This window comes from Chinchilla lanigera, unplaced genomic scaffold (genome assembly GCF_000276665.1).
Source record: "Chinchilla lanigera isolate Chin_1 unplaced genomic scaffold, ChiLan1.0 scaffold00055, whole genome shotgun sequence".
NCBI classification, from domain to species: domain Eukaryota; kingdom Metazoa; phylum Chordata; class Mammalia; order Rodentia; family Chinchillidae; genus Chinchilla; species Chinchilla lanigera.
The window spans coordinates 3,845,505-3,861,840 of record NW_004955456.1 but is presented as its reverse complement, the minus strand read 5'-3'; the positions used below and the strand labels follow the sequence as shown (position 1 = coordinate 3,861,840).

The following is a 16,336-nucleotide window of genomic DNA, read 5'->3' as shown; positions in this document are numbered from 1 at the left end:
AACTCACGACCTTGCGCTTGCCAGGCAGGCGCTTTGCCGCTGAGCTAAATCCCCAGCCCCTATCACATAATTTCAAAGGCCAATGAGAAATGTCTGAAGACTTTTTACTTTGGTTAGATAAGTATTTTAAGACTTTGATATGTATTAACAATATTCAGTAATCCAGCTGCCCATATTTTCTTTTTAAGCGTGAGTCCGAGCTCTAGAAGTAAATACATCCCTCTCTACACGTGAGTACTGTTTGTCGGCGTCCACAAACACGGTGTGTCTGCAGGCGGCCGTGTTCCCCGGCTCTTTAGAGGCCGCGGTGTGTGAGGTTTCCTGGCAGGGCGCGCGTCTGGCGCCAGGTGTTCCAGCACACGTGTGTCGTAAAGACTTTGACTGGATAAAAAAGGAGGAGTCATGTTTTCCTGTTTTCCTAGATGGGTTACTTCTATGAAATAATAAAATCCCCTGATTTCGTCAGCCAGAGAGGGTCTAGGGGCGCCGGCAGGCCGAGGTCTCGGGGCGGCAGGATGAGCCGCTCTTCTCCCACTGCACGAACCAGGCCTGGGGCTGCGGCGCCTGTGCCCGCGGGGTGCCCTCCCGGGGCGGCTCCTCAGGGGCAGCTGGGGCTGGAGCCGGCCGGCTGCGATCGTGCGGGTGGGGCGCCCTCCCCTGCCGGGGCCCCTCTCCTTCCCTCCAGGACTGCCGGGGTGCGGGGCGGGGAGTCCCCTGCTGTGCGCGGGACAGGCGGCCCCGGGTGGGCCGTGGATGCCCCCTGCCCGGGCCCGCCGCGCCGGGTCCTTCCTTCCGCGGGTTCTACTGTTTGCTCGGAGGCGCCCACGAGGCCTCCTTCGGAAGCGGGCCCGGCCAGCTGCGCCTCCCCGCAGCCTCTGTCCTTCCTCCCGCAGCGGCCACCTGCAGACCGCAGACGCGGACGCCGTGGACGACCCCTGCGGAGACGCCTCGGCCTTGGCCGGGCCTCGGCGCTCGAGGCCTCTGTACACAAACACGAGCCGGTGAGCCCCTTCGCTTCTCCTGTCCCGCACAATGAGACCTGGGGATGGGCCTTATTGCAAGGGAAGGGTAAAAACCATTGCCTCGCCCAGTGTGGTCAGATGCCTGCAGTCCCCAGCGCCCGGAGAGGCCGAGGCAGGAGGACTCCAAGTTTGAGCCCAGACTGGGCAACTTAGTGATGTAGTGAGACCCTGAACCAAAATAAATAAATAAAGGGGCGGAGGGTGTAAATCAGTGCGCAGGCCCTGGGTCCCTCCCCAGCACTAGAATGCATCAGGAGAGACGGACCATGTAAATCAGTGCTCAGGCCCTGGGTCCCTCCCCAGCACTATAATGCATCAGGAGAGACGGACCATGTAAATCAGTGCGCAGGCCCTGGGTCCCTCCCCAGCACTACAATGCATCAGGAGAGACGGACCAGTCGTTTCAGGGACTCAGCAGAGGGCTTTTAGCAAGCAGCTTCACCCTACGACCTCAGTCTGTTCATCCGGAAACTGGCACAAATGCCACCAAGCCAGCAGGTCGGGGCAAGTAGCTTTAGCGCCCAAGTCCCTCACGAGCTGGGGTGTGGCTTCCACTGAGCCCCCGGCACTTTCGCACCACCCTGAAGTCCGGCCGTCTTTAGCTGGGGACCCTCTGTGCCTCGTGTTAGAAAGCACGGCTTCCTGTTTACGTCTCCGAGGAGCACACGCTCTGCACGCACGGACACTGTAACCGCGGGAACACCGAGTCTCAGAGAAGTTAAGGGACAGGCACCCGCTTGGGGACCGGGTCCGGGACCCGGGATCCCAAGGCCAGAGGGTGCTCAGTTCTCTCGTGTGCAAAGAGGAGGACTTGCGTAGATGAGCGTCTTCTTTAAAACACAGCTAGGTTACTTATAACACGTAATGCAACGTAAACGTGGGCTGTAGATTCACTGTATGTTCAGAGAACACTCAGAGAAAGGAGTTTGTGCGCGCTCAGAACAGCGGCAGTTTGCTCCCGATCTCTCCTCTCTGCAATTGGCTGGGTCCGCAGAAGGAAAGCGCAGGAAGTGGAGGACTGATCCTGCTTCTGCGGCCTCCCCGGCGGCCTGCGGTGGTGTCCTGGGCCGCTCCGCCCTCAGCTTCCAGAGTGAAGGACAAATCGGATCGTTCCCCGCAGGGCCGTAGCCCCAGCCGCCAAGTGCTGTAAAATGAGTTTTGGAAACATCACTTGTGCCCCTGAGGTAAACCAGCTAGTTTTCGCATTCGCACGTTTTAGATCTCTTCTATTATTTCTAAAATGCAATGCTACCTCCCGCAATAGCTGTGAATCTTTCTGTTATCTATTTTAGCTAACTCTTTGGACTGTCTGTAGTCAACTGTAAAACACGTTTGAAAACTCTTCGGCGTTAAACTACAGTAACAGAACCTATGTCGCTGCAGAATTTAATGAGCCTACAAAACTGGGCTCCAAAAATGTCACAGACACTGTGCCGAGAAGAGCAGCAACATAAAGATAACAAAGCAAAGGAATCGACTCTGGACACAAACAGTCAAAAAGCGGGTGAGACGAATCCCACAAAAAAATTAGTTTAATTTTTCTGAAGCACAGCAGAAGAGAGAGACTTTGCGCTTGGACTTGAGAGCTGGCACACCGTGTGGAGTTCTGCAGAAGGAACTAGGTGATGCGCTTCTCCCAGAAATTCTGCAAAGAAACTATTGCTATTCAACATCAAAATCCTAGCAGTGGTTCTGCAAACCTGGCCCCCAGCTAACTGGGAGGCTGAGGCAGGAGGATTCTAAGTTCTAGGCCAGCCTGGCCAGCTTGGTGAGACCCTGTCACAAAAGATAAAACGTTTAAAAAAAAAAAAATAACTAGGGATGTATCTCAGCTTGAGGCCCAGCTAAATCCCCAGTACTGCAAAAACAACCAAAAAATAACAAAAACCATAAAAACTTTAAAGAGAGGCTATGAAAAGAAGCCAATTTGAAAACACTTTTCAGGGATAAAAAAATCAATAATGTTTCTCTTTTGAAATTATATTTGAATTTTGAAGTGTTTTACCAAGCATACTTGTCAGGTACTCTTTTGGATGAGTCTTCAAAGAGAATCAGGAAAAATGTAGAAGCATTTTTAAAATGTGATGTAATAACATACTGTTCCACTTGAACAAATATGGGAGTGTGCTATTTGCCTCATCTTGCCATAAATATCTATTTAAAGGGAAGTGAAATTACAAGCTGATCGAGTCGTAAATGGACAGTAACTGTAGCTCTCTCTTTTGCACACTAGAGGGCGACGGAGCTTGCAAATTTCTTCTCGATTCTTTTTTTTTTTTTTCAATTTTTAACAGAATCTTAACCTTTTAACACAAAGAAATATCTTCCATTTTTATTATAAAGTACTTACATGTGCAAAAGATGCGATGTCATATGTAATTTGTAAAATAATGCCACATTTACTGTGTATAACCCACCTGGCTTCAATAGATTTCTACTCAACCTTTAAACCACACCGGGCCTCCGCCCAATCCCTATTGCCCGCATTCGGTTCCGTCCCGCCCAGAGCTCATCCCTTTGCGCGCAGTTTTTTTTGGCTTGCTGTACAGTGTTAGTCCTAGTACACAGGCTTTAAGGAGGATATCCTGTAGTTTCCACAATACCACGTTGAGCAAAAAAATAAAAGACAGAAAAATGTATAAAGTAGGATGACATTTTCTCAAAGCCGCAGATCCAGAAACACATATATTTGGTGCCACTTGAGGCATAGGATCACCCTCTTCACATACGAATTTCCCGATTGTGCCATGTGTCACCTGACCGGCGGGATTCAGCCGTGGCTGGCAGCAAGCTCCCCATGGGTACCGCTTGAAGTTTTTCGTGTTCCCTCATTCGGTATTTTGGTCACCAAGCCGCCTGACATGCCGGGTGGGTTTTCTGTTACCAGGCTGTACTAACAGTTTAAAACAGTTTATCTGTGTTATGGAATTAAATCTGATCACTATAGGAAAGTTGTACAGAAAGTGAATAACAATAAAAATGAACTCATGCAAAACCATAACTGCTGTTGACAGTTCAGTACGTTCTTATGTGTAACATGTATCTAGCCTTGCTTTTGTGTATTCCTGCAGCTGTGATCTTACTACATGCAACACGCTCGCCATCTTAATAACATAATTATGGGCACACATTTTCGTGAACTCACCCTGAGTTCTGTCTGTGCAGTTGCTGATGTTTCTTTAGGTTACTTATGTAAATTGCTGCCATTTTTGTTCTGATAAATGATTCTCTCAAATACTTTTTGCATAAATCTTTTGTGATTTGAAATTATTTATGTAGGAGAGACTCCTTGAAATGGATTTTAGGGTCACAATTTACAAACATTCCTAAGCCTACTGCGAAATCGTTTTCTGGAAGTATTTAGAGAAATTCACAGCGGAGTGAGCACTTGTCCTCACCGTTAATGCTAACACACAGGTTCCCCAGTCACCACTGCGTTATCCGCCAACATGCCCATTTTAAAAATTATTCCAGTATTTTTAAAGCACAGATGAAACCTCACTTCCCTTTTCAGTCGCACTGTTCAAAGTCTGACTTTATCTTAGGCTTCCTCCCCGTGAAGCTGTGCATGCTGCCGTGGGAACATACATGTGCACCATGCGTGTGCACGTGTGAGAGATGCAAGCCTGCACTGGGAACATGTCCTGTGCCAAAACCCTCCTCACGGCTGCATGGTAGCAGCGGTAAGTCGGTGTCCAGTTCATACGGTTCTGACTAAAGGATTTTTCCTGCTATGAATAAAGCAAAAACCACCTTGTTACATATCTTTGCATTATGATGCGTGCGTGCCTATAGATCAAATGGCAGAAGTTGCAGTTACTGCACGAGTTTTCTCATTTAAAAGCTGTCCTGACTTGGTAGGCATGCCCAGGCATTTAGGGTTGAGAAACTCAAAATACTAGTGTGGCTCCCACTGAGCTCCTCCTGGCTGAGAGTCTGAGGCTGCCCTCGGAACGAGCGCACTCCTACAGGAACTACCGGGATGACTGTGTTGCTTTTTATCTCAACAGATAAGTGCCGTGAACAGCTCTGGGTGATGTTTGTGACATTTAAATGGTACAGGCTAGCTCCCGTTTCTACTCTGTGAAGCAGTGAGAGGAAGGCCGGGAGGAGGGTCTTCCTTCCATGTCTGGCTTCTTCCCATCGTGTGACCGCAGAGCCCCAGGACAAGGAGCGAGGCGAGGCCAGGTTCTCTGGGTGACGGCTCCACACGCTGCGTGGTCAGGAGCCGCCAGGGCCAAGCGTGGAACTGCAGGTCTGGTCCTTGCGCAGTCAGGACGCAAGCGCCTGCCCTTGCCTTTGCCCGGAAAGACACAAGCCGCCGCCTTGTTTCCCGGGGCCTAAGGTGGACATGTCTCACCCTCAGGTTTCCAAATCAGGCGTCTGCCTCCGCCATACTGGCCTCCGCTCACTGCAGTCCTCGGTCTCAGAACATCACGGTTGCTTATTTGCTGTGCTTTTCCACCTCAGTGATTTCTGTAAGAAAGCATTTGCAAAAGAAAGAAGAGGAATTGTCCAAGCTGGTTTCCCGGACGGCACCTGGCGGATGTCTGAATGGAACAAGGAGGCTCCCCACCCGCCGCTGGGCTATGCTGCAGTCTAAAAAAAACCGATGCCACAGTCCAGGTTCAAGAGTCACTATGAATAGTAGTTCCTTACACCAGCGCGACACTTCTGCCTTTTGGGAGGACTTTCACATCTGCTCCCTCATTTGCTTTTCAAATAGTATGACGAGGCCAAAGGTTGGGAACCTGTCCTGTCCCCGTTTGGCTGATGGGGAGGCTGAGGCAGGAGGAAACCATGCAGAGGGTCCCAAATCATGCATTTCATGAGAAGCCCAGAGGAGGGGCCTCGGCATCCCCAGGGTGGACCCTTGCCCTTAATCCACGTCACACTTGCCTTTTGCCTCTGGCTGGGGTCTGGCTGCTGGGGCTTCACCCTCACGTGTTATGTCGACACCCGCTTGTAAATGGAAGGCGTGAAGATTCTGAGAACAGAGAGGGACATCCATCCACTAGGCCACGCTAGTCACCCTAAAACACCACTTCCTGGAACATACCTCAGAGCCACACCGTTAGCGCATTCAGAGAAGCAGTCCAGTGACCAGAAGCCCTCCCAAAGTGGTTCTGTTTTACATGCATTTCTCATTGAAAACAGCACCAGACAAAGCCACCGCGCACAGGGGTCAGGCTTTCCCTCTCTGGCTGCACACCGCCGAGTCTGCACGGCCTCTCCCCTCTCCAGGCCTCTGGACCCACGCTTCTGCAGGCCACAAGGACACTGCCTGCGCATCTTCACTCCCGGCCTTCCTCCGTCTCTCCAGCCTGCCTGTGCCCCACCATGGACGCTCCTGCGTGGCTTCTGCGTGGCCAATGCCAGCGCCTCCATACATCACAGGACCCCACTCTCCTCATAGAGGGGTGCAGTTTCCCTGGCTGCCAGTGAGCTGCGCCTGAGGGGCGCTCCTCCAGCGTCCTCCTGGCCTCAGGCCCCACAACCGTGAGCACCGCCAGCCCTCGAGGAGGCCTGTTGGGTCACCACCTCCCCTTACTTTGTACCTGTGGGCTCTGCATCTCTAAGCATTTAAATGGGCATCAGAGAACGTGGCTCAGCTATGCAGCACTTGCCTGGCACGCACGGGGTCTGTACTCCACCCCTATGCTGTCGGGGAAAAGTACAGAAGTGTTCGTGAATGTGAAAGCTGTCAGGCGCTCAGGCCTCACTTGATTTCTGACTAACATTGTGCTTGACAGAGCAGTTCTGGTAAGGAATTGTCTTAGGGCCTTGACCTGGAGCTTGCCGGGACACCCTGAGCAACACTGCTCTCACCTAGCCAGGCTCTTTCAGCGGGGCTGGGCCCCCAGAGACCTTTCCTTCCCACGCCGTCCGCTGGCATCGTCTCTCAAGCGCAGGATTGCTGGGTTGAGGTCTGGTTCTGCCCCATGATGGCTTGGTTGGCTCTGGGCATGTGACTTAGGCTTTCTCCATTCCGCCTGTAAAAACTGAGCATGCTAGGAAGACCTACGACACAGCGGGATTATGAAAATTAAATAGTCCATGCAAAGCGTCTAAAAGAGAACACAGCAGATACTCATTGAGTGTTGGTCATGCGTGCAGTACGCAGAGAAGCCCCTGCATGCCTAAACCTGCATCCACACAGGCAGCATGTACACCCCACATACAACATGCTGCCCCCACGTTTTCGTTATTTCTGTGTCACTTTAATTGTGCACCGTCTGGGCTGCCTTTTTCTGATTTACTAAACTTCCTTGCTTTCTGAAATTGTTATCTATTTTCCTAAGCTTAGCTGAGAGAAACCAGTCAGTGTTTATGTTAGGCATGAGGAATGCAAATTTAGCCAGTGAACAACAAAATCCAGGCTCAGAAGGGACCGGGGAACAGAGACAAAGCGCAGGTCACATTTTGCACGGGCCTCTCTCTACTGTCCTCAAGTGGGGGCGGGAGCTCTGTGAACGTGCGCTGAACCCCCGAACCCCTCTCACAGCCCGTGTGCACATCGCAGCGTCTCCCATAACTTTGTTTCCTCCAGCTGAAACATTCGCCTCGCAGCAGCAGTCAAAGCATCCCAGGGAGTGCGCTTTCCTCCTGCTTCAAGGGCAACTTTTTGCAGAGAAGAGAGCAAAAGCTCCCCATGTGATAGCCCTGCCGGCAAGGGTTAAGTGAAATAAATTCAGAAGCAGCGTGGGTGAGAACTTTCGTTTTCAAACACTTGGCAGTTTATTATGCAACTGAGTTCACCCTCCAGCCTAAGCAGCTAATCGGTCTAGTATTTCGCGAAGAAGTGCTATTATTCGATATGATGTCACATCGCATAACAGCGTCCACATAATGCAATGTATGCCACCGTTTAGCATCAGCAACCCGTGTGCCACAGAGGCGCGTGCTGCTGGAGGCTGTGTTAGACGCAGCCCTTCCTGTGACCGGCAGGTCGCTGGCGTCCAGCTCCCGACGCTCAGCTGCTCTGCTGGAAGGCTCTGACTTCACAGGCGTTTAAGTGTGCAGGTGTCTCAGAGGCAGTGGAAAAAACCCGTCATGCAGATGGAGGGGATTTCCTTTGCAGCATGTGTGAAGCTTTAATGAATGTTTGGGGGAGGGACACACACATCAGTAATTTTGCCTCATTTGTGGCTACCTCTAACTTACAGCTATGCTTCTTTAAGAAAATTCCAAGAAATCCTAAAAGGCACTGCATGGAGTTTAACAGCTTTTGTTGCTTACCCTGGTCCCGCCACAAACCTTACAACTGTCTCTAAAACAAGCTCCCAACTTCTGTCTACCCTAGGATCCTTAGGGCTCTATCAAAAGCCCCACTCCCAGGCTGTCCCCTTACGAATGAAACAGGTACGCAGGTGGGGGGTGTGGGCTTTGGTCATCTACTGTGCAGATGCCGCAAGATTTCACTCTGCAACACCAGTTGTAAACCTCATCTCCACACATTAACATTTGCAGTCATGTGTGTGGGGACAACTTTGCTTTCTCCACTTACACGGCCCCAGTTTTGTAAGTGTTTTATGTCTTTAAAGTCTTGTGTGTCAGCTAACATTAGTCGAGCACCTACTAAGTGATACCTAAGCCCTTGCTGCTTTCACATTCATTTAATGCCTTGGGTCACCTGGATGAATTGTCTCTTTGTGCTGCATTTCACTGGGCTGGGCTCTGGGGAGCTCTCTTCACTGGACTGGTTGGCAGAGCAGGAGGGCAGCCAGGCTGGGAACGGAAGCTGCTTCTCAAGGTGGGGCCTCCCCTGCGCTTCTGCTGCCTGGTTTTCCCAGGCTCACAAAACGCATTGATCTGTGCCATTGCATCTAATGTTGCTCTTGATGTACTTAGCACCCCTGCAGCAGTGCCAAGGGGTCCCCGTCCATGGGCTGCAAGCCAATAGACAGCACCGAGTCAGGATTGCACACTTGAGGAAAAGTACCGTATGTATTGGTGCAGGTTCCTGCCTGACACGAGGTATTTTCCGTAACATGCCGATTACGCTGCTCCTTGTAGTTAAGACAACAGGTTGTGATCAATAATCAGTGCAGGGTGAACCCTGAAGAACTGCAATATGAATTAGCATATTTTTTCATGTCACTCACAGACGGTCTAGCACAGGAACCTAGTATCATTCCCCAGGGCCACAGCTGAGGCAGTAAGGCTCCAAGAGGCACAGGGTGTGCATCTGAGAGATGATGGAGAAAGTCTTATAGTCTTCAAATTTTTTCTAACCTAAAGTGCAGACACATTTCACTAACTTAGCTCTTTTGTTGGGCCTATCACCTGACACTTTAAGGGAGTGTGTTTGGCAGCTTTCTGCCACTATGACAAAATACCTGAAAGAATCAACTTATGAGGAGGAAAGGTTCATGGCAGTGCACAGCTCGTTGAGGTTCAGTCCATGGTTACTTGACCCCTCTGCTTTGGGCCCACGATGGCTCAGTACATAATGGTGGGAGGGTGGGCAAAGGATGTTTGTTCGGTGGTGAGGAAGCAAGCAGAGAACACAGGCGAGACCAGAGTCTCAGTGTCCCCTTTCATCCCATGCCCTAACTTTCCCCTTGCAGGCCTCACCTCCTAACAGCTCTGCCACATCCCACGGGGCCCACCAGCGAGGCCTCTGGGGGGCTTTCAAGATCCAAATCAAAAAGGGGAGCAACCTCCTTTAAGCTCAGTATCTTGAAAATTATTCCAAAGATAAATGGTTCCAGGGAGTGGTTCTGTCTGGCTTACTGGATGTGTGGGAAGGACATCAGTATAACCAAGACCTCCACAGAGAACCCACTCCTCCACCTTTGACAGTGTCTGGGTCCCTGTTGCTGTGGTATATTTTGTCTGGGTGTCAGTTTAGACTAAGGAACCCACTGGGAGACGCCAGGCTCTCAGAGACCCCACAGGAGTGGAGCGCAGACCGCTGGACTGCGTGGAAGCTGGGAACCCAGAACCTGTTCAAGATGGCACCACCCTTGTTTCTCCTGCAAGGCCAGGATGGCAAGCTGAGGGAGGAGGGTGAGACGGTCTAGCACGGGGCCTCACAGGCTGCAGAACGCTGCCCACGCTTCTTGAGATCCATCTTCTTTTCCGTTGCTCTCGGAGCAAGCATCACATCATGGCTGCCCGGGCCTGGCCCTGCTGCTGGTCTCCGCCCGTCTGTGGGAAACAGTCAGTGCGACCACTTTGGGTGCCAGCGCGGCAGACTCACGAGTTATTCTTCATATCTTCCTGAACTGCGGGTTGAATGTGTCTTTTGTTTTGTTTTGTTTTGTTTTAGATTTTTTTCCAATACCAGGAATAGAACTCACAACCTCGTGCTTGCCAGGCAGGTGCTGTGCCGCTGAGCTAAATCCCCAGCCCGAATGTGTCTTTTGGGTGCTCGTTTGCCTTTTCTAGAGCGCACTTTTCCGTACGCACTTTACACCTTCCATGTCCTCGTGCTTTCCTTTCTCCTGCTTTCCTCTCTGGTAGGGAGGATGGGGAAGCAGAACTGCCCGTAGAGTTGAGCTAAGCAAGCCGGAGCACAGGCCGGCACTGGATTTCAGTGTGTAATTTTAGGAAATCGCCTGTAATTAGTAGTATGGGGCATTAACCAAAGACTTTCCGTAAAAAGTAGCACAGCAGTCAATAGATGTGGATTAGTGCTGGAGCCAGCGTTGGAGAGCTATGTGTGGAGCACAAATCTGCACTTTTGTCAAGAGCTGGTGTCTTCCTTCATTGGGAAACTCAATTCACAATGAGTCATGTATGTAAAAGACACGCAAATGTAAAATAATGGCAAAACATGCACTCGCAATTCGTTTTCTTGGCCCAGAGAGGAGGTGCTGAGATCTGCGCATCGGCACACCCCACACGCGCAGGCTTTCCTGTTTGGACAGCCCAAGTTCTAGACCCTGGGCAGAGAAAAAAAAAAATGAGACCTCTCCTTTATATTTTTCCTATTTGGGTTCTAGTTACCTTGACTATTTCACAAATCATTATTTTCATTTCCTCTCATCCCCCTCTTTTAACTCCTCACTTCAGGGGCGCAAATATTCCGGGGTATACCGGCAAGGTTCATTTCATGGCCACCCAGCCAGCAAATGCTAATATTCCATCAACAACCCCATCACCGGACTCGGAGCTGCACCGGTGAGTATGAGTCTCATTATTCAATTTGCTCAGATACATCAGAAGGGAAACCCTAATTATGGTTATTGCATTAAGGAACAATTAAGTACTAAGAGCAAATTTACATTGCTTGTAAATTTGGGGCATCAGGTCCAAGAGGGAGAAGAATTAGTCTTTTTACTGAGGGGAATTTTGTTTGGCTTTCTGCATGATTTTCTTTTGGAATCTTATTCAAAATTACACTGAAAAAAAATGTAGATTAATGCTTACCTAGGTGTGGCTAAAGGGGCATCGTAAGGCGTCTGACACACGGTAGAGCGCAGCATATTTGCCTCTGGGATGCAGAGCGGTGGGCACGCACACCCTCCTCCCCACAGTGTCAGAAGGAAAATGTGCAAAGGGACTGAGATGGGACGTCCTTGCTTCTTCTGAATGCCGTCGTATGTTTTACAAATAGCAAAACTCCCTTGGCTGTCACAGATGGTCTTTCGCAAGTCAAAAGCAGAGGATATTGGAGGGCAGGGATAGAGGGGGCTTCAGTTTGGTGCAGTAGTGAGGAACAGCGCATTCTTTCTCATCACAACTCAAACCCGAAAGCTCCGTGTGGAAGCCCTGGCCTGCAGCAGGGAGGATGAGGTTTTGAAAATGCAAATGCGCCCCTGGCTTAGATGAGCGGGCTCCTGAGGATGTGGGAGCGGGAGAGGCACGGGCATTCCTCCTGCACAGAGCTCGCCTTATCCTCTCTGAGCACTCTCCGGGCGCCCTTCAAGAGCTCGGGTTTCCAGGGTTGGACGGGAAAGACCCCAGCTCGCAGCGCTTCAGCTTCAGGATGGAAGCAGAGAAGTACCGAGTCCCCAAGACAGGGAGCCATTCCGGAGGGTGACACACGCTGTGGGCAGTCACAGCAGATGTCACAGAGAAGGCTGTCGAGTCCCAGGACAGCAGGCCAAGACTCTCTAAGGAGGGGATGTTCAGGTGGGACTCCCTCTTTGGTGGGGGATTGTTTGGTGTTTATGAGACAGGGTCTTGCTCTGTAGCCCAGGCTGGCCTCGAGCTCACAGTGAACCTCCTGCCTCAGCCCCCCGAGTGCTGGGGTCACAGGTGTGCAGCAGTGGTTCTCAGTTCATCCAGGTGTTCATTTTGTCCTTCACTCTTCCATTGTTGGGTGAGTTCATCTGTCCACTGGTTAAGTTCGCACCACAGCTGCAGGTTTTCACAGGCTCAAAGCCTGTGTGCAAGGGCTCAGGACCTCCTGGCGAGCAACGCGCAACCAAGCCCAGTGGAGGGCGATGACCCACACTGGACAGTCACAGTGCCTCTGCGGAGCACAGCCTCTCTCTGGGCTTGGTGGACAGAGCTCACGTCCCCCAGCCAGGTGCCTGTGAGCAAGGGCCCCTTGCTGTCTCACTTGACAGATGAGGAAACTGAGCCCATGCACCTTGATGGCCTGGCCGGGGAGGACCGTCGAAGAGGACTTGAGGGGGAGGGGTGCAGGCGGCCAGGGAGGGGGTTGGCAACAGACACCCAGGGCTGGGCTGAGGCTGAAGGGAACGGGTCTCAGGAGGGGCCCTCAGCACATAGCTCACCCCCTGGGTGCCACTGCATCTGTGTGTGTGTGTGTGTGTGTGTGTGTGTGTGTGTGTGAAGGACAGGGATTAAAGGTAAGGAATGGTGAGCTGGGTGCAGTGGTTCATGCTTGTAATCCCAGCATGCTGGGAGGCTGAGGCAGAAAAACATCTAGCTTGAGCCCAGTCTGGGCAATTTAAGGGGGACCTGTAAAAAATCAATCAGTCTATCTATCTATCTATCTGCCTACCTATCATCTATCATCTATCTATCATCTATCCATCCATAATCCATCAGGCTATCAGTGAAGCTCAGTGAAAAGGCCTCGGATCAACTCTAGTCCCCCTCCATACAAAAAGCTGCACCCTGACACAGGGAGTCTGAATTTCTGACTTGAGGGTCATGTAGTCTGCGGCCCCCTGACACCTTTTGTACTTCACCTTTGTAAAGTAAAGTAAAGTGGGTCGCTGACACTCTGAACTAACATTTTGCACTCAATTTTCTCCCCAGACACTTTGGGTTTGGGCCTTCCCATTTACAAGTACAATTTTTAAGATGAATTTTGTTTTGTGTTGCTAAGGCAACATGGTGCTCTGGGACACAAATATGTAGCGAAGTGGTTACTATAGTAAAGGAAATCAATATACCGATCATCTCACGTAGCTGCCCATTTCCCCTTCCCCCATGGCAAGAGAAGCTAAATCTATTCACAGTGAAAAGTCTGCATGCAACCCCACTTCTCACCTGTGCCTGAGATCATGCCCTGACAGCCCGTTCTCCACGTCTCCGGGGTCTCCTGGCAAAGTCCCCAGGGTGTGGTAAAAACTTCTCTCATCTCTCACCCTTCAGCAGAGTCAGCGCCGGAGAGAGCGCCTGAGTCTTTCTTGGGGATGCACACAGCTGCCCCCGGCAGGGGGTCCTGCACACCTGGCTGTCACCTGTTGCTCCACAATGGGGTCAGGAACCCCAAGGCACCTTCCCCTGGATTCTTACTGCGAAGGCCCCCTCTGACCGAGTGATGGTCGGCGCTGCATCTCCACAGCCCCCCACAGTGGTCCGGGATGGGCGCAGTGCTCTTGCCTGAGGAACACGGCAGGGGCAAGGCAGGGAGAGCTCAGCTGTGCAGACGGTGCCCCAGCGGGAGGTGGCCCTGGACCTTCACCCTGGTCCTGATGACCAGAGGCGCCCCCCCATCCAGGGCCCCCTCTGATTTTCTGTGACAGGATATTTAAGATGTTCTGTAGAAATTTTCAGTGAAGGCATGAGCCCAGTGTCTGTCTGCTGAGCACCCTGAGAACATCGTGAGCCAACTTCCTCCTAGTCCTGTCTGCTCGATCCCAGGCGGGCTTTTCCTGTGATTTCTACACTGTCCACCACCGCCGTCCTCCTCCTGCTCCTTCCTAATCTGCTCCTGGTGTATTAGGAGCCTTGGCCACATCCATGGCCATCTGCAAACCTTCCCCTGCCACCCAAGTGTCCAGACCCTTCCGGGTCCCTCTCTGTAGCGGGTCCGCCTCCTGTTCTGTCTGAGACAGCCAGCTCACTTCCTGTCCCTCCTTCCTCTGGGAGTCTGTGTCCTTCCACACTTTTCCCACCCGCACTTCTCTGTCTGACCCTCCCTTTTCTCCCCCTCCTCTCGGGCCCCTGACCCTTCCCACTGCTCCTCTCCGCTTGCTCCTCGGGGCCTGGCTTCTCACTGCTGGCCTGTAGTTTATGAGACCCAAGTCCCAGCTCCATGCGGTGCCCTTCTCAGCTGCCTGCTGCTTCTCTCCCTTGCGTTCTCATTCATTCCCTTCTGCACTCCTGGAAGACGCTGACCATCGCCTCAGGGCTCCCCGCGTCCAACTCCTCCCAGCCCAGGGTCCTCACCTGCCTGCCAGGTCGGGACGGATAGGGGGACCGGAGAGGGGGTGACTGTCTTCACGCAGGGGGTGTGGCGACACATTTGCTAAGGCAGCAGTTGCTTTTACATTGCCTAGGTTTCCAGTGTGCACACAAAAGGGGGTCAGTCCCACATTTGTGGCAGCCACCCCACTGCCCAGAGACCCTCAGGAGTCACGTTGTGTGGGACACAGGACCGACAGGCAGAGGTGCCTGAAGAGCCCGGAAGCAAGGCTGCGGGCTGTGCCGGGGGTGGGCAGAGGCGGATCGGTGATCCGTTTCCCTCCCAGTCAGGTTGGGTGGCACGTCCCTGGCTTGTCCTGCGGCAGCATCATCACCACCACCATCACCACCATTATCACCATCATCACCATCATCAGCGCGCATGTCGTGGCTGTCACAGCTGGGAAGCAAGCCCTTCGGGAGGGGCTGCCTTCCCACCCCGGCGCCCTGCTGCACACGAGTGTCGCGTGCGCGTGTTTATGCACTGTGCGTGGGACTGCAGCGGCAGCGTGTCCACAGCTTAGTTCCTGGGCAGGGGCTGTGGGCTTGGGCTTGACGGTTGGCACAGCCCATGTGGAGGCCTGCGCTGCCTCCCCGGGTTCAGCAGGATGACACTGGCGACGGGATAAAACCTCACCTGCATATCCCACACGCCCGGCTATTTGCTTTCTTTTCATTCTCAGTAAATTCGGCAGAGCACATTTATTTCTGCCATGTAGCACAGAAAGCTGACACAGCGAGGGTGCAGCGGCATGGGTAGAGTTGCCGTGAGCCCAGCGGACAGGAGTGTGCAGGCTCCTGGAGGCACCCGCCCGCCGGGCCTCCCTCCCGCTCCAGCGCCCTGGGCCCAGGTTCCTTGCACCTGTGTCTTCTCCTAACCTCCCCCGGGGCCTTCCTGCCGATGCCCTTCCCCACCCTCAGGTGCCCTACCCGGCCTGGCCACCCCGCAGAGACTTTCTGCATAGCTGTCCACCCGCCTTCTCAGCACCTCCTGTAGCTCTAGGTACAGAGGTGTTCAGCAAATGAAACAGAACGCAGACAGCGTGAACCGCTCCCAGCCAGCTTCTCTCCGCTCTATCTGACCTCCCTCTCTCCCTCCCTGTCTCCCTCCCTCTCTGTCCCATTGATATGAACCATTAGCTGGAGAACAGACGAGGTTGCATGTGTTCGTTCAGTTTTACCCATCAGGTTTTTGTTTTCTTCCATTCTGTCTCAGCACCTTACGGAGAGAAATGGGAGTTCACCGCTTCCGTCACCAGGGGCCGCTGTCCCGGATGGTCACAACTGTGAAACCCTGCAACCCCTTCAACAGGAAGGAAAGAGAAACCGTGCTCTTCTGAAAGAGGCCGCCCCCGGTGTGCGCGGTGGGATGGGGAATAAAAGATTGAGAATATCCTGTGTGTGTCCTGTAGACACCTGCGGACCCCAGAGACGCTCCCAGAGTGCTCCCGTAGGCTAGCTCATTTCATCTTGTGACCCCATAATTCTTGCAGCAGGCGTTTTACACATATCTTTCTCTGGGGAAGAAGCCCAGGAGTACTCATGATTAAACTCAGGATCTTGGCGCTGCGCTGCATCCCCAGCTCTTCTTGAAATTTTTAATTTCGAAGCAGTTGCTAAATTGCCCAGGCGGGGCTTGAAATCTCCATTTTCCTGCCTCAGCCTCCTAGAGAGCTGGGATTACAGGTGTGGTACCACCATTCCTACCTGTAGCTTCCTATTTTATAAATAATATACACTTGAGTCTGGGGGAAGTG

The 16,336-nt window shown here is 52.3% G+C and overlaps 1 protein-coding gene across 2 annotated transcripts in view; it reads left to right on the top strand.

The window, feature by feature from the left end:
* Positions 1–15,966, top strand: part of LOC102005226 (chromosome unknown open reading frame, human C7orf72) — a 40,034-nt gene extending 24,068 nt beyond the window's left edge. For both annotated transcript variants that reach the window (XM_005396622.1, XM_005396623.1), the window contains exons 6-9: positions 189–230; positions 894–1,001; positions 11,043–11,150; positions 15,796–15,966. In XM_005396622.1, coding sequence (XP_005396679.1) covers positions 189–230; positions 894–1,001; positions 11,043–11,150; positions 15,796–15,919 — 382 coding nt within the window. In that variant the 3' untranslated portion in view covers positions 15,920–15,966. The remainder of the gene's footprint in view (positions 1–188; positions 231–893; positions 1,002–11,042; positions 11,151–15,795) is intronic.
* The last annotated feature ends 370 nt before the right edge of the window (positions 15,967–16,336 follow it).